The 25,996-nt window shown below is 39.1% G+C and overlaps 1 protein-coding gene across 1 annotated transcript; it reads right to left on the reverse strand.

The window, feature by feature from the left end:
* Positions 1 to 8,904: 8,904 nt before the first annotated feature.
* On the reverse strand, positions 8,905 to 25,990 carry ALDH7A1 (aldehyde dehydrogenase 7 family member A1). The gene is made up of 18 exons (XM_085323214.1): positions 25,816 to 25,990; positions 25,423 to 25,476; positions 24,404 to 24,469; positions 22,591 to 22,671; positions 20,280 to 20,403; positions 18,953 to 19,085; positions 18,386 to 18,430; positions 17,352 to 17,429; positions 16,335 to 16,432; positions 15,608 to 15,649; positions 14,272 to 14,366; positions 13,255 to 13,339; positions 12,846 to 12,952; positions 11,971 to 12,087; positions 11,444 to 11,541; positions 11,202 to 11,275; positions 10,085 to 10,160; positions 8,905 to 9,399 (listed from the first exon to the last, which is right to left on the reverse strand). The coding sequence occupies exons 1-18, from the start codon at positions 25,921 to 25,923 to the stop codon at positions 9,345 to 9,347; spliced, it is 1,536 nt and encodes a 511-aa protein (XP_085179340.1). The 5' UTR covers positions 25,924 to 25,990; the 3' UTR covers positions 8,905 to 9,344.
* Positions 25,991 to 25,996: the final 6 nt, after the last annotated feature.

Below are 25,996 nucleotides of genomic sequence, written 5' to 3' on the forward strand. Positions count from 1 at the left end.
ATGATAACCACAAATACATTTATTTGCTTAATCATTCAGGGAATTTCTACCTATGGTATGTGGTGGTATTAGAGATTCATCTAACCACCAAAGGCAAAGGTAAACTTGTTGGTTCTTTTTATATTCTTATAACAGTATAAATCCTATCACTTAATTGCTTTTCACATAACTGTTCTTTTCTTACATTATTTTGCTGTTCACAGTAGAACCCTCTGTGAAAGTATAATCTCTTTGAATATTTAGAAAACTTTTACTGAAGTTGTTTGAAAAAATATTTTGTGATAACCAGGAAAGACAAGTAGACTCAATGCGAATTTTGTAGGTATCTGTAAAATCTCACAGATGGGATATTCAGGCACAAGATCTTTTTCCCAAACACAGAAGACCCCAGCAAGAGAAAAAGTAAAGGAGAATGTAGATGGATATTCATGACATGTTAGAGTAACCATATCCAGTTTGTGAACCTTTCTTTCTTTTTGAAATACACCTATTTTTCAGCATTCAAATTGAGAGATCTTTAAGCTAGTTTTGGGTTTCCAAAGACTGGGTATTCATTTCAGACTGCATGGACATATTCTCTCTTTTACAGTGTGTGATAACTTATTGCAAAAACAGAGCCATTCAAATCACATTGGAAAATGGAGATGTTAATGTCTAAATCATAAAACACGCATTTTTTCCCTCTGACAGTTCTTCCTCTGCTATTGTCATTATCAGTAAGAACACTTGTTTTGTTTTACTTTGTTTTCAATTCCCTCGACTACCTTCCAGTAAAAACTCATTATAGTGTGCTCAAGAGTAACTCAATGAATGAGCGAGTGTACAACAGCCCACTCTGCTCAAGCCCCTGAATTGTTTTTACACAGTGTCCTGGGACCTCCACAAAAGGTGCTCTGGACCGTGGACTTGAAAACTCCAAGCAAGATGGGATTTTTCCCTCTGGCCTTGAAGCTTTCCATACTTAGCTCTGCTCAGGGGAAAAAGCCTGAGCAATAGAAGAATTCAGCGCTCGTCCCCTGCAGCCAAAATTTTTCCATAATATACCCTGACTGGGAAAATTTTGAAACTCTAGCTATTGAAGTTCACCACTTCTGCTAGTTGTGACTTCTCCCTGTGGTATCACCCAGTAAAGGTATAGGCCCTTGCCGCTGGGAGAGGGGTGGCACTTCCAGCTGGTGCATGTCCTGCACTGGTCTCGCTGGGGGCCCAGCTTGCTGGGGCGTGTGTGGCAGGCTTAGCCTCTGGCCGAACTACTCGGCCTCGTCCCTCGCTGCATGGCACAAGCATTTCTTCTCGATGACTCAGGGGCTGTGGATGCCCTAGGAGAGAACCAGCTCTTCCTCTTCAGGTTGAACTTGACACAAAAAAAACTCCCAAGTGAATATGCTTGCACACATGCTAACACGCACAGCCCAATGGTGGGAGATCCTGCCATTATCAAGCGTAYTGGGATTAAATAAGTGTTGCAAAAGTTTCAGTATCGTTACAGAGTAATGAGGATGTGCAGTTTGAGGAAGTGAAAGGCAGATCTTTTATGAGCTGAAACAAAGCCTTGATGTTGGTTTCCTCCAACACACTTGCCCTCACATCTTTAATCAGTCTAGCACAAATTTTGGCAACCTTATTAACAAGCTAGAAAACTTGTTACAGCAAAAAGAAATAGTAGCAGCCTGGATTCGCTGATTAATTTATGATCAAGAAACTGTCCAAAGGACAAAACTCTATACAGTGGTGGTCCCTGTTTGGACTCCAAGGGCAATTCCTTATTGCTTTGCACTACATAAGCTTGCGTAACATATATGATAAAGCAATTTAAATGTGAATTACTGCAGTGGGTGGAAGCATACAGTCAGAAAGGTCTGAGCAAACAGCAGCTTCTGGTTTACAGCGTTGACAGCCATTTGGCAGCAGAGCAAACGACAACATGAGAGAAACCGCACTGAGCAAGTTGCTGCCAAAACTGCTACTTCAAATAGAGATTACTTGAGGAAAACACAGGTCGGTAATTTTACTACCACAATCCTGTAGGCCTTCAAAATCATGTTAGGGCAAAGTGCAGGAAATGCAAATGAGACAAAAGAACGTATCCTTTGATACCTCTGTTGTGGATCAGTCCTTCTTCTTGTTCCTCTAAATCATCTGCAATATGCAAATTTCTCTCCTAGGATTAAGAAATGAAAATAGGAGCTGCTAACCTAAGATTTTATTGGCAATAAAATATGGTAGGCTGCAGGAGTGCCGGCATTTTTGGTGACTAACACTACTTGCCTTTCCTCCACTTACCTAGCTTGCAATGAGCAATCTCTCACAAGACCTGTGTGGCCAGCTACATTAGTATCAGTGTGCTGCTCGTAAGGGTGCTCGGCTAATGTCTTTCCTGAAGAGATTAAAAATGAGCACAAAGAAATTAGCATTTCTTGGCTTCTAAGGGTTTAGTCAAACAGTTGCCTGAGTCACTTCATATGCATACACATTTCTGACCCGCTGTACCAAGAAGCACTGCAGGCTGTGACAGATGTTCAACCTGCTAGYAGTTGCCTTGGCTAAAGGCCAGTAAAGCTTTCCTACTGCTACCCCTCTTCCTGCTCACTTGCTCTTCCTTCTTATACTCACCAGTACGCCTGTGGTGCAGTTCCAACCTGCATTCCTACTTTGCTTCCAGGAAAATCAGCCGGGGCATTTTAAACGGTGTACAAAGGTGCATTGCTTCACCTGTGTTGCCCCTCTGAACTGGATTGGAGCATCTGAGGGACCAGTCTGGCAGAGGAAGSAGAAGTTGGAGGTGATGTGTACACATGGTAAAGACATGCTTATCTCTTGCAGGAGGCTGCTTTGGGTATCTAATTTCCTTTCAGTGGCATTTAGCCATATTTAAGAAARAGCTTATATGGGACTATCCCTTGCCCTCACAACCCCTGAGCYGTAAAATAAAATAGTAATAGCCAGGTTTTGTGAGATTCCCCCCACCGTGGCTCTGCAAAAAAATGAATTGGGCAGCCAAAAGCTGCAGGACCCCACCTTACTCTGCGGTGGGTGCTTCAGCAGAGCACAGAGACGGARAAGCACAGGCTGTATGTGGGCAGCCCAGGGATAGGCAGCAGCTTAATTAAGACTTTATTCAGACTCTAATTCAATGCACTAGCCAGAATCCTGCTTTACAATGCTCCGACTCACTTTCCCGGATATTTGCTAGACCAGRGCAGACTTCTCTCTGTCGGTGAGGCTGTTGCACAGCTGCAAGTGCACACTACTGGTTTCCTCGGAGCAGGACAGCAGCCAGGCTGTCACATCTGTGCTTCACTGGCATGAGGTCTTCATTTGATTTAGGTCTGTGTCCCCCAGAAGGCATGCTGATGTTTCTGATGCCTGGCGACTGGCTCAGCTGACAGTAAATTGGGAGGAAAGGGGTGAAGGTCATCCTCGCTTGCTTACCTCCCAGCTCTGCCTTTTACCTTTGCCGGCGCACRCATCCATACGCGGGGCAGCTGCCTTTGAAAACACTGGCGATACGCCAGTGTGGTGGGAGCAGCAGAGCTGAGTAGGGAAAAGGAACAAAGGGCAAGACAGGAATGCTCTATAAGGGAGGCAGAACAACCAAGTTACCACCACCACCACCACCACCACCACCCATCTTAAATTAGCTTACTGAAACTCACGGCCTCTCATCTCCCTGTTCCCAGCCCTTCCAAAACTTGCTCTATATTGGCTAGGAAAGGTATATCCAGCAGCTCTAAAACGAAACTAAAACAAGCGTTTGCATATTTGTTCTCTTAGCAGCAGGTGTCCGAGTACAATTTAGGGATGCATCTATACACTAAGGTGAGCCTCTGCGTTCCTCATAAAAGAGCAAGGACTGTGCCTTTTGCCTAACTTAGCTTAGTTAGACAATATTTCTACGGCAAAAAGGGTGAATAGCTTTTGCCATTTCCTAGAAAAATAAAGCAATAGAATGGCATATTTCAGAAAAATATCCCGTCTACCACCATGTCTCCTAGTGAAGAGCTCTAGAGGAAAGTGAAGCTGAACAAAGGTAGTTCAGAAAAGGGAGGAGGATGTGAACTTCATGCTTTGGCTGTGCTCACTGTACCAATCCAGTCACTGTGGGAAGACAGCAAGGATTAATACCTCCAGTCTTAATTAATTAAGCAACCTGGCAGAGACACATACGCTCCAGATTTTCCACTCCCAGCAAATACAATTCTGGAGCAATTATACTGAAGTGAAACATGCTAAACCAGAATAATGAGAAAAGAAGAGGATAATTATTTTCTGCTCTGCTCCRCTGATTTACCAACCTGTAATAAAGACTGACTAATCGTACCTCAGTGTTGAGGAATGAGAAGYTATGAAATGAGGATACAGGTAAACAACTAAAAATGCCAGTCACGGAGATGCTGCAGAAAATAYGTTTTTTGTATACAAGTATTTAAGGGGGAAAAAAATGAACTGTACCAACTTGGATTATATCAGCCGTAATTTTGTGCCAGAACATAGTTTGCTCTCTTTTCTTAGTTGTTCAACCCCATCAGTCAAAATATACGTTTTCAGCTTATCGGAGGACCACCATGAGCAAAACAAATCACTTAACCTTTGCAAAACACAAGTAAATTCTGAAATGCCAATTTCTTGACCCAGTTTCAAAGGGCCACCTCACCAAAGAGGCAAGCTCACATTTGACCTAACAGGAATGAGCAAATTTGTCATCTGAAGAACTCATTTAAGTAAGAGTTTGCAAGGGATGCTTCATATTTACCATTTCCTGTTGGAACAACTCAACACAGAATAAAGTAGGCTGAGCTACTAGTAAGGTTAGCTTTCCAATGAACATTAACACAGAGGCACCAAAACAGGAATGTTTTCTTTGCTTTCAGATCCTTTTGTTTGCTTTCTATCATAGCAAACAGTTTGATGGCCTGCCCTACTTTCAGATCCATGCTCCATTGGATGAATGCTACCAGATTTGGAGGGTTAAGATGAYACTGTCCCATAGCGAATATGTGTATCTATGCTTTATCTACCCTAATTGCAGCCTAGTGTGTTAGCTTAAACAGCTTCTGACTCCTTTCCCTGCTCTTATCCAGTTACCTTATCCGGTTATTCCTTTATAACATACCCCAAAACATGCTCTGTCCATCTATCCTGTTTGGTGCACTCTGCCATCTCCCACTTGCTGCAGTCCGACCTCATCTTCCCCAGCATTCCTACTGTAATAYTGAGCATCTAAAGCAGCTTCTTCTCAGCAACACCACCTACGTCTTTCACCTCCTCCACTGATTGCTTCCAGTTCCTCACTCTCACCTTCAAGGCCCCTCCTTCTCCAGAAGCAGCCCAAGTCAGGCCAACAGCTGCTTGCTGCCTTCCTACAGGTTCCCTTGGCCAGCTCTGCTGCTTGTTGTACTCTGCAGGGAGCCACAYCAGCATTAGGTTAGCAGAAAAACAATCAACAAACCAACAAACCAAAATATTTTGAAAGAAAATTTGGATAACAGGTAAGATGGGGTTCACAGCAGTCAATAGGGGTACAAGCTGCCTTGGAACAGCAATGCTTCGTTCATCTGTGATCACTAATCACTTTTAGATCTTCCACCTTACCGCTCCACCCCAGCTTCTTAGAAACTGGACTCCAGGAAAACAGAGCCATAAGGCCAGAGAACAGTAAGGTACTAGATAAAGTGTGTATTAAATAATGTGTTTGCTCTTTCCTGGAGATGAGTACTGAACTGAAATACTATTATTTTTATATTTTGGCTTCTGGAGTTAATGTTTTACATAAGAACTGCATTAATCAACTGAGGCTTAAGCAGAGTGAAGTAGATTTAATTACCAACTAAAAAGTAATGTTCCCAGCTGTGCTGGAATATAAAAGATATTCAGAAGCAGCAGCTTGTGTTTTACACATCTGCCTAATGAATGCTAAAGCTGTTCTGTGGTGACCTCATGAGCAAGAGAGAATCGGAGAACAAATGCATTCTGTTTCTCTTCAGTAAGCTTTACTCTGACCAACAGCGACACCGAGAGGAACACAATGAAAAGAAAAGGTTCTGCTACTCCTTACTGTGTAAGTCTGTTCCAAAATATAGAAGCATTTCCCTGTTATCTGCAGGAAAAAAAAAAGAAGAACAATTGATAATTTAGATGGAATAAATATGTACCTTCATACCTAGTACCTGCAAAAAAAAACACATTCAAAATACAAGGTTAGATACCTAGCACTGCAAAAACCAGCATAGTGCCAACCGAGATTTGCAAACRAATTAATCCATTAGTTTTCAAACATTAGGCATGTTACAAAGGACAGCACGTTTGCTGTGTCAAAGAACACACATTTCAGAATACCGAGCAGAAGACATTGCAAAAGTCCTTGCCAATCCATCATTTTTATGCAGGATTTTAATTTTGCATGATTATGTCATTTGCCTGTGTACACATTTAACAATTTGTGTCCCCTTCCACACTGATTTTTCACTATTCATTATAGAAGCAATTGCTGTATTTGTTTATAAACTTAAAATGATAATTGTAGAATTTATTTTTTTTCTTTGCAAAAAGCAAGTTACTTGCAAGACTGTCCCTATCAAGGTCATTTCACAGTAAGCGATACTGTGCTAACAAATGAATTATTGATCACGTGTCACTTACCACTTGTTATTCACTGGTGTTACACATTTAGTGGTAATTAAGTTTATGCAACAGTGGAAGCTGCTGACAGCATTTGTATTAAAACTGCAAGTTCCATTTTGTTGCACACACCAGTAGCTCCAACACATATTTTATGAATACTCAAACTGCCTTCCTCTGGGTGAGATAACTCAATGACAGCTAATGCAGTTTACAGTCTCCTGAATGGACTTTCCTAATTAAGCTAGAAACTAGAAATAGCATGTTTACGGTATCTTTAAGCCTACTTTAGTTTTATTATTTCATCATAAACACAACTGTTTATAGCATCTATATCCTTGCCAAAAACTATTACAATCCACAATTGAAGCCAGTCTTCAAACTGCGCTCTTCCCCAACCTGCTTCACCATAAGTCATTCAACTAGCCAATTCAGAAAAGCTTCTTTAACAATAGGTAACTAAATAAATAAAAGGGGAGAGGGGAAGCAAGATTCAGAAATCACCTAAGGAATTCAGAGGCAGATAAGGTGTTACAAGAATCGGTTGAATGCTACAGGCTTGGGCTATAATGCCATACCAAAAGTCTCTGACTATGCAGATAACATGATCTTTGGAATAGTTTACACACTCAGAAAAAGTTAAAATGAAATTGTAATCTACTAATGGAGACATGTATTTGCCTACATAAAGTAGATATAATAAAAATTATTCTCCAAAAACAAAGGTAGTTACAGAGGTGCTTCAAGATGAAAGTTCTCTGCAAGACTACTGAAAAGTCTATATTGAAGAAGGGATCATTACACACCAAAACTMCAAGTTAATCTTCAAAAATCCCAGAAGCTTAGCATGTTGCTATACAGCACAGTCACCCTCATAACTCTTAATTTTTTTCTATTCATTCTCATTTTCAGGTAATGATTTGAAGATTGCCGAAACACTGGACAACATGTCTAAGGACAGATGGCAGAGCCAACTTTATTCCTGTGCATAGAAACTCCATTGTAATTTAAACCAATGGACTTGTGAAATTATCTTAYCCAAAACAGTAAAGAGGTCTTTATTTTACAGACAAATGGATGTGGCATCAACACAGAACGGCTCTTTATTTTGAACTTGTTTACCTGCTTGGAATGAAGCTATCCAAACACTATTAACAAGCCGCAAGAAGGGAAAAGAGAAGCTCTTGAACTCATTTTTCATTAAGACAGTGCCATAGTGGTTTTCAGTGCCAGAGACCAACGTCAGCGAATGCAACGTATAATTTGTGCTACCTTCAGGATAATTAAATTTGGAAATTAGACATCTTGCCCTCTATCTGCTAATGATTTATCTGTTGCTTAGGTGACTTCAGTTCTGTGTCTGTGTGAAAATGCACACCCATTCAAGAAAACTACTTCCTAGTTAAATGACAAAGCACAAAGAACTACTGCAGAGAGCTGACCTGACTGCAAGTCTCTTAAGCTTCAGTAGGGAAAAGCTTAGACTACCTGTTCTTTAGAAAGTGCCACTCAAAATACTTTTTATAACACAGATGTACAATTTAAAATACATAGCCTATTTTAAAAACGGATACTATGATGAAAGAAGGCCAGATAGTGTTGCAGTCTTTGGACCTTCAACACAAYTTTCCCTACATTGTTATTATAAGATCTTAGCATCAAGATAAATCAAAGCTAGAATCTGAGCCCCCACTGAATGGCCTGGCCAGGTTCAATGATTGTGGAAATCTATATGCAAGACTGAGATGAAAAGAAACTCTTCTCCAACAACAGTGCATTAAAAAAAAAAAAAAAGAAGAAGTGAATCATTGGAAAGCTCCACTCAGCCTAGAGCATCATACCTTTTCTCTTTTCAGGTTCTGAAAAAGTTCTCAAATGTGCTCCTGATGACTGTAGGCTTCAGTAGTTAACAGAAAAGACCATCTAAGGCGAAACAGAGCATAAACAGCTTGTCTTTCCCCAGCATATTTCCTCTGCGAGTACGTTCCCTCCTGGTTACATTTCTGGTTCTTCAGATGGTCTGGTGGTAGGGTGTCACAAGGGCCACAACAATCTGAATCAACCACGAACCGTTCTAGTCTAAGAGGAGGTTCCAAGAGACTGTAGTAGACAGTGATCTTATCCCTTATGTCCCAACACAAGGGGTGAAAGTCTCCTTTCTAAAGGAGAGGCAGGAAAACTAAAGCAGTCTTTATGACATTTCTGGCAGCTAGCAGCTCTGTATGAGAAAACAGCTGAACACACCTGCTYCAAAACACTGTACAAGAAACTTAGAAGCCCGAAGAATCTCAAAAAACGTATCTTTATTTATGTATTGAAAAACAGCCCTGTACTGGACCCTCCTGTAGCACCAGGTATCTGTAGGACATTCAGTAATGTAGTCTGAAGCAGGGGCCTACTAGCAGTATATATCAGCAGACGGTGCGGGATACAGACAGTGTTGACACTGAAGCACAGAGATAAGGCAAGAGACGATTATTCAGGCCACCCGAAACCAAGTTTGTTTAGTTTCAGTCWCCACTCCTTCTTCCCAAAGACTAAATAATTTGAAGGTTAAAGTAGTAATTTAATACACTGAAAGTGAAACAATTTTAGAGTAGCTGATTTCCTGACAGAATTATCATTGCTGCAGCTGAGTTTCAGATAATTTTCTTCACCATGAGGCTTAGAAGGTACATCATTCTGAAATGTTAGGAGAGTTCATGGCAAYGCCATACATAAGGTGGCTACTGAAACTTGATTCCTTGAGCCAAAGGTAAGTCCTTGCTGTAGTTGATTGTACTGGAAGAGAAAAAAGTATTTAGAGAAGCAGGCTGTATCATCAAGATTATGTGGTCCATTTCCTACGTACAAGGCTTTTGATTGCTGTCACATGCATACAAAAAACTTCTATACTGTATTTGCCTGTTTAAATTATGAACTGACTTTATTTACTCCAGATTTCAATATAGTAACTACATACATAGAAAACCACACTGCCCCTCCACTCACTCAAAGGAGAGAACACACTCCTCTATTTTATTTCTTAATAACAGAATGTTCATATAGGAATATCCAGGTGGGATTTCTCACATTTGTAGGCATGCTAACCAAGTTAGTGCAGGTAAAGGCTGGGGACAGCAGGAGAGAACAGGAACGATGGACCAGTACAGAGTAGTTGTCAGCAGATTCATGGAGATACYCAGCAGTCAACTAAACTGCTCCCCACCGGCAACAGTGGTCTGCTCTTGGCAGTTCCCACTTCACCTGCTTCCTGACAAGTTTCAGTAATTTAATTTTTAGCTGAGTTTACATCAGCTAAAGATGAGAGAAAAAAAATCAAAATAAAAACAAAACAAAAAACCAAAACACGCTTATCTTACATTTAGTGAAAATAACTCCCAGTAGTCGAGGATTTATATATTTTCAACTTTAACAAGTTTACCTGTAATTTGCATTTATTTGGAATTAAAAACTTCTCTCTTACCAAGTTGACCGTCTCATATAAAGTTTCCATGAATCACTTCCAGATTCTCTTCCTCCACCAGTGTGCTTTTCACCACCTGTAGAAAAAAACAAAAAGATTAACGAAAACTGGTAACTTTTTTGTCACAGAAATCTGAACTATTTACAAGAGGTGAGACAGTTTAAAAACACACACACACACACACACACACACACACCCCTCACACGTGCACACTGGAAAACTGTTACATTTCCCTTGCAGTAAATGTAGAATAAATTATATTAATACCACCACACACCACTGACACAGCCAATTCTCTCCATTCTTAATCCACAAAACTTCTGCCTGAAGTTGAAATTTTCATCACACTAATATTAGAGATTGCTGTTTTCAAGATGTTTTAAGTTGAGATGCTAGTACAACRTGCTGGTTCTCATACTGGTTAAGCACTTAGCTGAGTATGTCTTCCTTCTCTCCCCCTCCTCCCTTTCTTTGGTACATACAATGGAGAAAAAGGCAGATTAAAAAAAAWTTTTTTTTTAAAGACTCTCTCATGAAAACACTTTACACTGTAATTTTTATACATACATGCAAACATACACCACAAATCATGCTCAAAACTGCCTCAATTAAAACTTTGATTTTAACAATTTTGAATTTAGCCTATACTCAGAACACCATTTCTGGGCTACATTTCCTTGACAGGTAAAAAAAAAAAAAAAAAAAAAAGAGAGAGAGAGAGAAAAGAAAAGGTAGTACATGGAATATTTAAAAGTCAAAACTAAGGGGTCTTTTTAAAGCTGAAACTCAACCATCTTTAGCCAATTTTCATTGTTTCCTACAGCAGAGTAATTCAAAATAAACTTCATTGATTTCATCAGATTTAGTCATTTACATGAACAGACTGAACCTTGAAAACTAACATGAGGAGATCTGAATYATACTAGCTTTACATTGGTAATGCTTTATTCTCATCTGCACTAGAAGCTTTTCTTTGAATGAGAAACTAAGGCACTAAAAAAAAAAATCATCTCAGAGTCAAAATAAGAAACCTGAGGAATARTACCTGGTCTCTAAACTTAATACTAGAGAATTTGATCATTTTAAGAAAAAAAAACAAATTGTTCAAATAACATACCAAAAGCACCTCCAATCTCAGCCCCACTGGTTGGGATGTTGACATTCACAATGCCACAGTCGGATCCTTTTGGCCTATGAATGAAGATAAAAACTAAATTAATGCTCAGGATCAAGAGATGCTCCTTCCTCAAAATGAAGGTTGTAAGATGTTCAGCTAGCAGCATGCATAGGTTTTACAAGAGACATGAAAGACAGTGATCCTATGCTCTAAGAAGATAAGAAAAATAATCTGAGCTATACCCAAGCCAGCGGAAAATCCTGCCCAAATCCTTGGTGAAGATGCTGCTGGAGAGACCTTGCTTTACTTCATTATTCCAGGTAAAAACCTCTTCTTCTGCCTAAGGAGGAGCATGTCAGTGGTTAAACTATGCCAATTCAAGGCAAGCAGCCAGAAAGAAGCACTGTGGGAAAATCCCCAATACGCTACGGCCATAACACACTATATTGAATRCTACTTGACAAATATTTATGCACCAAGTCAGGGTCTCTGCAACTGCACAGAAAGACACAATCTACTCTCTGACATGAGCAACAAAAATCTACTCCTCTACAGACTCCCATTTTAACTCCAGTGCTCTCCAGTGAAGATTCATATAGTAGCTACACACTGATTTAAGCTATTACAGTGGATATCCCACAGCGCAGAACAACAGTTACTGCTTCTTGGAACTGTCAGGACAATTGCATGAACATGACAAACCTGAAGTCTCTCTCAACATTTCTGTCACAATCTCTGACACCAGACAACTTTCCCCTTGTTATTTTACCTTAAATTTCAGTACATAAAGTATGGGGGCAAATGTCTCCGTGTGCACAATAGGTGCATTATGAGGGAGGCCAGTCACAATCGTCGGTTCAACATAGTTTCCAGGACGATTTATAACCTTCAAAACACATAAAAGAAGAAACAGCCAAGTTCAGCCAAACCAGCATTCTGCTTAGCCACCACTGTAGGGAGGGAATCCTTCACAGTGTCATTACTATAAATGTACCTAGCAATCAGAAACAGAAGGTCAGACAGACATCTTAAACTTTACTCACTTAAATATTTAAAATACAAAAGCCTAACTTAATCTGCTAGGTAGGCAATCAAATCTCAAACTCACCTGCTGATAAAAATACATCCCCCCTCCCTTACCTGCAGGCTGACTAGTAAGTCAGGAAGAGAAATTTAAAGGCATTAGAGTAAACCAGGTGCCAGTAAAAGATAATTCAAGTCCACAAGAATTAAACATCCCACATGATGCAGATGTGCAAGCGACTCTTTTGAATCTCCCGGATTTCTTCAAGATTGATATTGTGAACCCAGGGCCTGGGGACAGAACAGCCGTTTTCCATTACATGCATGATATTCACCATTTGCACTGTTGTTTTTATTTTCATCATCCCGTGTGACTAGGGAACAGTTCAAGAAATGGAAGAAAGCTCATAACCATTTCCTGAAGGAGAAGGTAGCTTCCAAGTAGAAAGCCATCATTACCTTAAAAAAAAGACCTCAATTCTGACATTCTCAGACTGGCTAACTTACTATTCTCTTAACGGYTGACATGACAAACTGCAGTACAATCTTTGCCTAAACCACCACCTTGCAGCATTTTTTTCTAGAACACTAATCATAGTAGGGAGAATAAAAATAAGTCACCTTCCCACCACAGACCACAGAGCCACCTTGTTGTTTTGCTTGTTCTACTGCATCAAGGTACATCTTCACCGCTTCTTTGGTATGAAGAGGCCCATACAGAGTGTCAGCTAAAAAGCAAGGATCCAAAGACATTCTTTCAGGAAAACTGTGTATTTTCCTAAATATTCTTATCATGACATTTGGGTAGCCATTATTTAATCTGTCCAGGATGAACAGTATTAGCTGGATTCTTCATCTCCCTTTCACAGTCTGTATTCTAAATGAAATCTTCATTTAGCTATCTTCATTCCCTGGTAAATTGCTTCAACCAGTAAAATTAGAGAGCTTTGATCTATAATCACTTTGGAATTTCAAATAAGGGAAACAGAAACACCTCTCCTAAAGCTATGAGTTGAAAACAGTTACTTACAATCCCATGGATCACCGATGCGGACYTGGGCATAGGCCTTCGCAAGCTTTGCCACCACCTCATCATGTATGCTTTCATGCAGGAACTAAACAAAATTGGGTAAGAGTGTTGTAAGACAGCTAAGCTAAGCATATCACTACTGAAGTACTGCTGCATTTTGTAGAGGGCAGAAGGGAGTGTGGCGGTAGTGCTGCTCATGTTCAGCAAATAACAGTTAGAAATAAACACATAAGCAAGGCCTCAAAAGAGCAGCAACACCATGAAATCAAATCACGAGCACTTAAAGAGAGGCAAGCACATAAAACCTCTGTTTTAATTTAACCCTATCTCAGATCAATGATAGCAAGATGTTTTGTAAACTCTCAGATTCAGTGCTTCGGCACTCATGCGATTCTTATTTTTGCAATTTGAGAATCATCACCTTTCCTATCTGCCCAAATTTAATCAAATCTTTTTTTGATTAATATTTACCCAGTCRAGCCATACAGAAAAGACTAAATAGCCATACGAAGACATTATAACACACGTCAACTTGTTGAAAACGTGGGGTTTTTTTTAAAAAAAAAGGGGGGGGGGAAAGGGCAAGCAACACACCCTCGCTTGCTGAAATCTAAACCCTGCACCAAAAGTCATAGCAGAAATGGGCAAACAAGCTCTGGCAATGAAAACAGAGAGAACTACAAAAAGTACAATGAGTTTTATTTTTGTGACTTTAGCACCAAATATATTTAGAAACATGCATGAAACTGTTTAGAATTACAGCAGCATGACAAATTTCCATCTTACTTTCCTATCAGAATGTTTTCAGACAAAGTAGAAATGCATTTCAAAGACTATTGGTTGTTCTCCATAATATTAGGTATTTTTAAATTGATATATACATATATAAATTATATATTTTTATATATTATAAATAGGTAAATTTACCTAATAACTATTAGGCACTTCTTGAGCTTAAAATCTGGAATTAAGTTCACAGCCAGAGATACCCAAACCAGTCAATATACATTTACTCACCAGTCTTCTGGCTGTCGTGCACCTCTGACCCGCTGTTCCCACAGCAGCAAACAGAGCAGATGGGATGACTAGGTTCAGATCTGCATCTTCAAACACTTAAGAAAAGTTAAACATCAGTATGTCACTAAATTAATCAGATACATGCAAATTGGCGTTACGTGTTGAAGGTCCTAAGTTCACTAGACATTAAACAGAGTATAACAAACTCTGATAGGTTGGTCAAGAAGCATTAGGAATAGTGGCACAAGCACACTAAACTAAGATGCACAATAACATCTCAAAATTCTTATTGAGTACTTATATACTCTGAATTAAAGCCAAATACAACTGGACTGTCTGACCTACTGAAAAGGACTTTTTTCAACAAAGTTTGTAAAGAATCTCAGCTTCATTTTAACTCAAGATCCTACAAGCTATTTCTTGCTGTTTCTTTATCTTGTCCTCCTGTCACTGGCAAATGAACTCAGATGGTATTTAAAACAAACAAACAAACAAACAAAACAGAACACTAAAATGTACAGGTGCATAATATTGTGAAATACAAATGAGAACAGCTGAACAAATTCACATGGCTAGAAGAGAGTAGGATGGTTTAAAGCGAAGCTACTATGTAAAAATCTCAAAGACATCATTCAGCTTAATTAGTCCCACTGAAATTCTGTAAATATCCAAACTTATTATTAAATTTGGGAAGTCCAAGCAGGCCACGTTTATGCCACCACTCAAAAGCCAATCTCATGAAAAGCAAGACTTCCGAGTGAAAAGGCAAACAATTTCTGAAGTATCAGAAAGATGAAACAGAAAACTAACACARCAGAACAGCAATTTAAGTATTTAGTGAGTTTGGTTTTTTTTCTGCCAWATTGCCCACTTTTACCACATTTGCATTATCTAGGAACTAGATGACTCCCTAAGTTACTTAAATCTATAAAATATGCTACTAGAATAAGTACTTGCATGCTTTGCTTTCAAGACAGTACTTAATCACTCGCAGTACTTCAATGTCTATTTACTGTCAACATATAAATAAATCCTAAAAGCTAAAAATGCAGTGATCAAGAGATCAGACCTATCCTAAAGCAAAAATTTATTAGCAGCATTGTCCACATCCTATTACTGAAGCCAACTGCCTCTCCCATTTCCTTCTTTCCAACAGTGTATATATGTTAAGAACTCAAATTGTAATTTTTGTCTTAAAACACTACCCCTCCCTCAATACTGAAGACAGACAAAAAGACACATTCTACTAGGTACTTTTTAAATCCATGGTGTAAAAAAGGACAGTACTAACTTTCAAATAATACCTATGGGACTAAATTGTTGCAGTGCATATTACCGATAATGGCATTGTTTCCTCCCAGTTCCAGCAGACTTCGACCTGATAAAACACACAAAACACAAGTTATATCAATCACACGCATATCCACTGCCCCTCATTCAGTGAGGTCACCTCTGACTACAGCTAGATTTCATTAAACGTCTTTCTTTGAATACACAGAAGTTTTGCAATCAGTTCTGAATTTTTAGCATCACTCTTCTGAATTGTAAATGCAGAATTGTATATAATGCAAAAAAAAACTGTTCAGAAAGTTTTAGGTTTAAAACCAGCACAAGTTAGAATCCAGCAGCATAGACTCAGGCCTACATATTCCAAATATTTGCAACAAAAATGTCGTCTCAAAGATCATAACTTTTCTCCTGTACTCATAAAAAGTAAAAGGGGGGTGAGGGGGGGATGAATTTTTTCCAGAGATTCCCAGAAGATAATAGATCCTAGCTGTCCATTTTGACAATCTCCACACACTTCCACTCATGGAAAACCCCACAAAATTAGCTGTTGGCCTGTGGATTTCTGGATGCTTTGAGAGAAATCCTGAACTGCGGTAGAATTAACTACAAAATGCAGTATYTAGCTCTGAGCACTTTCATCATTGTATTTCCACTGAGTTAAAGGAAATAATGTGAGACAATTTAAACAACCTGTACTTTAAAAATTCCCCGGGGATCCTCTACCTTTCCCAACCATGGAAAGGAATGAAAAGGAAGGGACCTCTCYGACTCACCGAATCTCTCCTGAACCATAAGTGCTACCTGCTTGCCCACCTTCGTGCTGCCAGTGAAGGACAACAAGTCCATTCGCTCATCTCTCGCCATTGCTGCCCTGTGGGAAGAGACATACCACCATGGTGAAGAGGAGCAAACAGCTGGAAAAGCCGATCACTCCTTACAAATGCAACCAGTGAGATCTTTTAAAGCCAAAGCTCCATTTCTGAAAGCAATAGGTGACAGAAGTCAGTAAAGCTTCCTCTTAGTCAGAAAAGCACAGGAAAATGACTGTTTTCCTCCCCTGCTTCATGGCAGATCATCACCAGTGAATCACCCATACTAATTTTGAAATTTAATCCAAAGTAATTAGTAAGACCAGTCCTGATTGTTATGTTTCTTAAGAAAATATGCATATCTATGACCTTTTGCAATGGTTACCATCTATTTTGTTTTGTCTTCTGTTGAAATACTTAGAAGATGTATCTGAACACTCACTTGTAGCAGGAATCACCAGACTGCAATAATCAGACAGAAGTATTCAATTTGTACTGCTTCCAAGCACAGGTACGCATCCATGCATGAGTACATTGCCCTACACAAGCATGGAAAATGGGGATGTAATCTCCTATATAGGAGTGGGAGTTACTCAGAAAGCTTACTGGGCTACAAAGTGAAAACTCTTAAGAGTACACGAGTAGAATTTAGTATTAGTTATATTCCTGTGTTTTGAGTATATGTCCTGCATGGTTGCAAAAAAAAGTAGAACGTAAACTTAGTCACGGCTCTTCATCGAATTGGAATTTCTGTTAAATTGTTAGCAGCTGATCTCACAACCAGAGACAGCACACAGAGATATGCATTGTAAGTTTGCAGTAGAGCTCGTATTTCAGAGTAGCTGGTAAGAAATGACAGTAACAGGTATTTGCACGTACTGGGAACTCCTGGAAATTAGAGTAATTTTACAGCCAGAAGATCCTCAAAGAATATTCTTTCTCCTTTATCCTTCTTTACAAAACTCAAGAAATGTTACCTACCCAATTTCTGCTCCACCACAAGCCAGAGAACAGATTGCTCCAGGCACTTTGTTATCCTCTAAGACCTTGGCAATTATCCTAGAATTAAACACAAAAATTTCTGAGATTTCCTTCAGAAGCATATAAAAGAGAGTAAGCCCTCAAAATCTGTGTTAGTATGCACATGAACAAGCTGCAGATATTAAATAAGCAACAGCCTTGCAGTTAATTTTAATTCACATGCACTTGTACAATACACACTTTTCTCCTCAAGGATCTTGCTGTTACAGCTACTACTCACACACACACAAAAAAATCAAATATGTCACAGAGAAGCATTTGATCAGCATATAAAAACCTAAGCCATAGTGTCTTTTTCAAGCTTCCATTAGAAAGAGACATTCATATAACTTCATAGAGTTATATAAAATACTCARGAACAGTCTGGACCAGGTTCTCAGTAATTAATATTAGAGCTAAAATATTTTAATTAGTTATTTGAAATGGGCCTATTTATATTTACCATTTAAATATAAATGTTATCTATAGCATGCGATAGATAAGCACTTAAAATGCTAATATAATAAACAAAGTGGTAATAAATCTACAGTACATATCACTGTGATATTTATTCTTTACAGTTCTTCTCCTTTGTATTGGGAACAAGTTTTGAACCCTGGGAAAACATGCTGCAGTGTTACTCCTTTTGGATAATAAAGATTGTGTGGAGGCATCTTCAGTAGGCAGGTCTACACAACCAACCAGGAGAATGTCTTAAAAATAGGTGTTCATGTTCAGCTGATTCTGAAACACGAGTGTGCCATTGAAGGAAGCTGAATTTCATGAGCAGTTCATTTTCTACATGGAGACAGACCACACAGCTACCCTACTTCAACAGAGACATAGCACTCGTCCCAAGAAAAAGCATTGTGTGCGCTGCTCCTGTTTATATAACAAGGGGAAAGGTTCCTCTCATCACCAAAAACTCTCGGACAGAACACTCAGAAGATAACTTCTTTAAAAAGCAAAACAAAAAAAAATGAAACACAGCTCACTTTGTAACAGCTACACTAATGAGAGAAGTTGTAGGTGCACCTTTCCTAAAAGGAAAAAAATTAAAAAAGTTAAATATACTGATATGAATGAAATTATTTTCATTTTAATTTTTCAAAAGTGGAAAATATTCTCCAAGAATGGAAAATATTTCAAATATGCATTTCCCCCACTCCCCACGGTGAAGCAGATAGATCAAACAGAAAGGAAGGAGAAAGTAAAACAACCTATTTAGATTCTTAATCTTAGTTATACCAATTCTGAAAATATTAACTTTGTTTACTAGCAGTGCTCTAAGGCCCAACCTGGGATCTTTATTAACAGGCTACATAGCTAAGTCCTGGACAGGCCTGAGCCTCAATATCTCATAAAAGGAGCTATCACAAAATAAAATGAAGTTTTTTGATTACAACTGAATCTAAAAATAAACAGATTCATTTCTAAAATGAAGCCTGTATGAGATGGAATTGTATCACAGAAACAATAGGTACTTGAGAATAATCACATGCCTGAGACAATAGCTCTGTAATTTTAAAGTACTTTTAGCATATTGGAAAGCAGTATCTTACCAGAGGCAAGCATTTCCACAGATCATTGCAATCGCGCTGTTCCACCCATAAACTGCTACAGGGAAATTGAAGGCCGTGATGATTCCTACTAACCCTACAGGGTTCCATTGCTCTATAAGGGCATGGCCAGGTCCTGAAAGCAGAGACACAACTGCAATTTGCATCCACCTAATGCTTTTTTTTTTTTTTTTTTTAAAAAAAAAAAAAAAAGAAAGAAATCATGAGGCCTTACAAGCACAGCCGATTTGGCTGGCCTTCATTACTCGTTCATCTCTCATTGTCGGCCTTCTTTCATCAGAGCATTAGCTTGCAGAGAGCTGCCCAATGGTTTATTTAGGGTCTCTGCACTAAGACAGGCAGAACTCAACTTCTGCCCTTTCTTTTCACAGCCCTTTGAAGACTTTTTTTTTTAATGGTCAGAACTTAACAATCCATTCTGAAAATAGGGAGTTCATATACATGGAAATAATGTACATTTTTACAGACAAAACCAGATCGAATTCTGCTGCATCCAGAATACATTTTGCTAGCAGTAGTTTTTAATAAAGTATTAGGAAAAAAAGTAATACAGACATCTACTACAGAAAACCAGAAATAGGAAAAAGACTGTCATAATTCACACATTATAACAGGAGCACACACGTCTGGTTTTACTTCTACTGAGACTGTATGTAAATAGTTCTGGCATACAACAGCATCTTGGTGCCTAAGTTGTTTCCCAAAGCCTACGTTTAGGCCACGGAAACACACAATAGTTACTATCACAACAAAAGGACTCTACAAACCAGGTCCTATCATTAAAAAAGAAAAGGGCTTCATCTAATTTTCAGGCACACTCTAATACTATGGTCAAGAATAAAATATATGCTGTAATAAATGTGTTCCACAGCTTACTATAACAAAGTCAGCTAGACTGTGGAAAAGAAAAGTAATCATACAACTAATCAACAATCACTTTTGCTGTTTTAACTGTTCAGTTAACAGGAACGCTATTGTTTGCTAGGCAGCAACTGATAAAGAGGTGCTTAAGCACCTGCTTAACTTTTCACATACTTTCCTCCAGCACTTTTATTAACAGAAAAAGCAAAGAGAATCTAATGCTTCAAGGAGCAGAGAGAAAATCTATAGTATCTCTTGATATATGCCACAGAATAGATATTTCATGAGGTGACACTACTGCCTACCAGCAAATCTATTCCTAGACAACATGCTTCCTTCAGAACTCACAGTACAGAGATTTTTCTGCAGTACACCACTATATATTTGACATATTTTATCTCTATCCCTTCATCAATGCAAAAAAAAAAAAAATACTGTGTATACTTACTTTCTGAGGGCAAAATAGGTCCACCAATCATTCGGGACAAACCAACAGCATAGTCACAGACATCAACATACTCCTGCACTTCCCCAACACCCTCAACAAAAATCTTTCCCATTTCTAAAGAGACCTGAAAACATTAAGAGCAAGATATAATTATCTTTTTTTCAAAATCCACATGCATTTCCAATATATTTTGTCTCCTGCTAGTGTCAGGTATATCTGCACACCAAGTAAGATCTAATACAATTTTGTTCATTAGAAAAGATACATCTCTTCCTGAGTTTTTCAGCTTAAAGAAAGAAATATAATAACCACAACAGTTAGATAAGAGTTGCATTCCCATAGAACAGGAGATACTCAACAGAAGAAGTCAAAAGTAAACCACTGAAACTACATCCACAAGTAATGAGCCTCATAGGCTTGGTTCAAAGCAACATTGCATTTTCTTCAAAATATTTTCATTCATTTTGGTTCAAGTGTGGAATAAATTGAAGAAGAAAGATTAATCTGTTCCACCAAAACAAAATGCTCATTTAAATTTTTCATAAGTAAACTACAGATTTTACAACATCTCAAAGAGAGCTTGAGAGATCCAGTTTTCAGAGACTGCTGAAATAGACTAGTCACCCTTAGTCTTTTAGTGACACAGGTTGTTTAATACCATTTTGTTTGTTTTTAGCTGAAGTTAGTTCTAAAACTAAAGTCTTCTGCTGAAGTATGCTAGATGTGCACAGCAGACTCATTGATTAGCCATGGGAACAAGCTTTCAGGTGATATCCCAAAAGTGAGGAAGGTTGAGGGCTGTACTTTGAAGAAGCCGTTAAGTGAGGAATCAGGTTCAAGGACTTCCACAAGAATTTATTCCCCATGCAAAGATTAGAATAAAGGTGACTAAATATACTACTTCTTATTTGCATAATGCCTGCGGTTCCAAAGCTCTGCTAGGCTACATAGCTCACCTAGAAAACTACGTCAGACCTCTGCTTCCTCCTCAAGAAGGGGAAGCCAGCTGAGAAGGGACTGGCCAGAATACCAGATTTCCTGTAAGAGTTATTCTTTGGGAACAAGAAGTTGAGAACCTGAGCACCAGACTCAGACTCCAGGACATCTAGCCACCTCAAGATAGAAGGGCGAGCCCCAATCTGTGACCAGCAACAGAGGGGCATTGGACATATTCACCAAGAAAGAGATCACCCAATCTGTAAGACTGCCAGAAATGCATCTGGATAATTGACAAGGTCACTATAAGGCTAAGATGGAAACTTCCAACTGCATATGAAAAAAATGAGTTGCCATTCCCTTCCCTTTTACATCAGAGGGATTTTCACATCCTAAAGCTACAAGAGACTACTACAATCACTTAGTCTGAAAACCTGAACATTTAGTACACAGAACAAATGTTCAGCCACTACCATGAAATAGGCTCATCATCTGTTTGGGAAAACTATTAAGTGTGGTTCAGCAACATGCAATGTGGTTTGTCAGAAGAGCATACAGCAAACTTGTCTGTCCATACTCATCAGGGAATCTGGACAGTTTTCAAACACAAATGTACTTTCACACTCTAAATCCACCCCCAAAACTCTGCTAAGGACCCAACTTCAAGGGAAATAYCAGAATAAAGTTTCGTAGGTTAACAATATAGGCTTGACTACACAGGGAGTTACTTGAGAACAGCTGTTTCTGAATAGCAGCACATACAGACAAGCTCTGTTAAAGAAAAGCCGCAAGTTCTGCACTTGTCTTCTTTATGTCCTTAGCAACTAGCAAGTGTGTTAAAGGAACAGTACTTCAACCTTTATATCCCACATGGCTCTGCAAGAAGATCTCATTAAAACCATCGCTCCTTCTGAAGTCCTAGATCTCCACATCTAAGTTTTCAAAATCCTGCAGATCACCAGAAAGAGCTCAAGGTTAAAAGCTCTGTATTAGAGGAAGGGTTTTTTCAGGACTTTTTTTTTTTTTTTTTTTTTTTTTTTTTTGTACCAGACAGTGTCCTATCTGACAGGGAAGTAGGAAAAGAGCATGGCAACAGTTTTAACCATCTTCATAGGCAGAGTACAGGCTCAGAATGAATCATTCTTTTCTTATTTTAAATATGAAATAACATTTTTAGTACTGGATGACAAATAGCAGTCTACATGTTTCTTTTTCCTTTTTTTAATTAGAAGTCCTTCAGGAAAGCTAAAAGAACTAACAGAGGCTTTTGAATAATCATGAAGATAAGTATTGCAGAGTGCCACACGAAAACCAGAGAAGAACAATTTTGACATTTTTCTTCCCAGAAGTTAGGCTGCTTCTCAAAACACCTTACCAAGCTTCCTAGAACTTTGATTTTCTGTCTCAGGGCATCACCAATCTGTCGCACTATTTCTCCACGTTTAGGTGCAGGAATCTAGGCAAAATAAAAGGAAACAGAAGAATCTATTTGAGACTGAACATCTGTGACTTCTGCTACATACATACTACTAATTGCTACCCCTGCAGCAAGAGCTGCAGTGATTGCTGCACTTTTCCCCCTATTTTCTCAACTCATAGTTACTAATTAACTCATTTTTATCATGTAAACTGCTTAGAGAAAGTTTTGCGCCTCATCAAGACTGACAATGCTGAACACATTTACACCTGGCCAAAACCTCACTTCCATTTAATACTACCAGAAACATTCAGATTACTTGTTCTGCTACTTCTGTTCAGTTACAGTACCCACAATGCCCAAAACAATCAACTGGGCCTCAAGAAACATAAGCCTTCCTTTTTTTTGTTTTAAATCACACTTTTTGGTTTCTGATCTCTTGCAGTATTTTCAAACTGGTTTTCAATACCACAATAGCTGCACACATTTTTAACACACATTGAGAAACACAGCATTGTTTYTTACCTCAAAGCCCCAGCCACTGAAAAATTAAAAACACATACCAAATATCAATAGATGTTTTGATGAGATTATCAGTATATGTTAGATAACAATCAATAGATAGGATCAATAATAAGCCATGCACCTGCAATAGATTTTACAGTATTAGAAACCAGTGATGAAAAGGCAGCTGGAAAGAGAGAAGTGAGGAATATATAAACCATGCAAGCTATCTTTCCATAGACAAAATTGTTCACATGAGCTCATTAATAACAACATAATTTACAAATTAAAGCAAACAGCTTTCAGATCGGGCTTTAAAGGATTAGACACATTGATTCTTTTTATTTGTTAAAATGCTTTCAGATTATTTCCAAACACATGAGCCTGTATGAACTCAGCAGCATTACAGTCACATATTTTAACAAAAAGCATGTACTAGCATATTCTGAGGGAGCTGAGGAAGCATTGCTGTTTGTCCTAAACTTTATTCTCTACACGCAAGAGAAAGTACTTCGATGAGTAAATACAGATACCCAATACTATACAAAATTCAGATTTTCAGCTTGTATTAAGAGCTGGCAGGTATCTATAAACATAAGCTTTTCATGGCCAGCAAAAAAAAAAAAAAAAGAAAAAAAAGAAAAAGAAAATAGAAGCTGGCTGGACAGAGCTCATACAGAAAGAGTTTTAAGTATGGCTTATTAAGTAAAAATATTGCAACAATATCATCACATGCCATTGTCTGGTACAACAAGGTAGTGATAAAGTTTTGGAGTAACATAGCTGTTCTATGAAATATCAGGAGTGAACTGATACTGGCCAAAAAGGGACGTTCAAAACCAGCAGACTTCTTCCACCCCATGAGAAAGGAATTATCACCTTAAGTTAGATATTCAAGTATTCTGCAGTGTTCTCACAGAAGGCAGCATGCTGCAACATGAAGTTAAACACACCCAGAGGGATAATTTGCTTACTACAGAGTTTTTCAGCTTCAGCGGACCTGCTGGCAATGGAATACGGGCACAGACCTAGGTAAATTTGCCAGGCTTTTAAAAGCAAACATTTTCCACAAGTTATTGTCCTCATCTTTGTACTTTAATGGTAACATGTAGGAGTTGTCTGAATTTATTTCTTGAGGTCCTCATTATAGATTTTTGCTTTAACATAATGTACAGAACATAAATGCATGCTCTCCTAAAGGGGCAATTTAATGGCTTTTACCTGCCAGAGAGAGATTTTATAAGATAAGTCAAACCTGTTAACTTACATCAGCCCAGATTTTCCAAGCCTCTTTAGCTTTCTTGACTGTTTCTTCATAATCCTCCAAACTAGCCTGAATGAATGAGCATGTCAAAGAAGAAAAGTGAGACAAAAATACTCACAGAAAAGATATGGTATACAACTTAAGCATAAGACATTCCAGTGGATAATACAGAATACCATTTTACAGGAAGTTATACCCTCTCATAGTCTGATCCTAATCCAGCATGTTGATTTCTATTGTGCTAGTCTAAGAATTCCTTGAAGTAAGTTATTGTCAAATAAAAATGTCTAGGCAAGTATACCTGCTGCCTACACAAAATTAAAACTTAAGCAGAAATCTTCCTTCAGAGACAAAAGCTGCTCCATAAGAAATAGTTGTAATGGGGGCACCATCAAACTCTATGTATCATATCTTAATCTCATATACCACTACTACTAAAAATAAAAAAGTTTGTGAGGACCAGCAGCTTCAGTGAATATTAAATGCTAATGGAATCCTTAATTAGGAAAGGAATAGGTTAACTACTCTTATACCAAAAATTTTCATAAATTTATCATGTGAATGTCACATTTCTCCTGCTCACACCTCTTCCTGTCCACACAGCTTCACTGAATGGCAGTATTTCTACAACTATTCTGCCTACTCCAACTCCCTCAGGAAACAAATGTAAATGGACAGTAGAGACTTCTCTCTTCCCAACATCTGCGAGACCATGGAAGAAAAAAAGATAGCAGACTACTGCTTCTTTTCAGAGAAGTCAGAGACTCAGTTCTAACACATAGACTGGCTTCTGGTTGATGGATCTACATTGTGATCCAACAGCTTCTAGATCCCCGGAGTCACCAACCTCAGGAGGTTTGTGCTCTTCCAAATCTGGTCGAGAAAAGGACCAGCTACCAGAATAACCAAAACTTCTTTGTTCTAAGCATTGGGGTTGGAGTACTCTCTCTTCTCACAGAGCCGTCAGGCTTTATTCTCCAAAACCCCCTTTTCAGGGCTTCTCTCTGGTGCCGGAGGCTTACCTGGCGGACTCTGGCAATGGGCTCATTGTTGGCGGGGCAGTACGTTGTCACCACCTGGAAGCAGACATGCAAGAACAGAGATGCTGAGCATCAAAAATACATAGATAATGGGAAATGCTCAGGTATTTATGGAATAAAGAGAGCATAACTACTGGATACTATGCAAGAGAAGCCTGTGTTTTTGTAACACAACTACATACAGTAGTCTGATGCCCCCAAAAATATTTGAATCGGGAAAAAATACACCGTCAGAAGAGCCTAACTTTGACGTTAGCTCCCGGAGAGTAAACTACTGCCGACGAGGGGCCGCTAGGCCAGCAGGGCGGGCCTGGGGCTGGGATCCCGCTGAGGCCGGGGCCTCCCGCCGCCGCGCAGCCCCCGGCCGCCACGCACCTCGCCGCTGCCGCCCCAGCGCCCGTTGTAGACGCCGGGGTTCTCCTCCTGGAGGCCCAGCTCGCGGAGCCAGGCGTACCGCGGCTGGCTGACCAGCAGGGCGGCCATGGAGCCGGCGGCGCGGGCGCGGACACAGGCCGCGGCCGGCGGCAGCAGCGCGGCAGCAGCGCGGCGCAGCCCC

This window comes from Rhea americana, unplaced genomic scaffold (assembly GCF_003343005.1).
Source record: "Rhea americana isolate MKP2758 unplaced genomic scaffold, rheAme1 scaffold_83, whole genome shotgun sequence".
NCBI lineage: Eukaryota > Metazoa > Chordata > Aves > Rheiformes > Rheidae > Rhea > Rhea americana.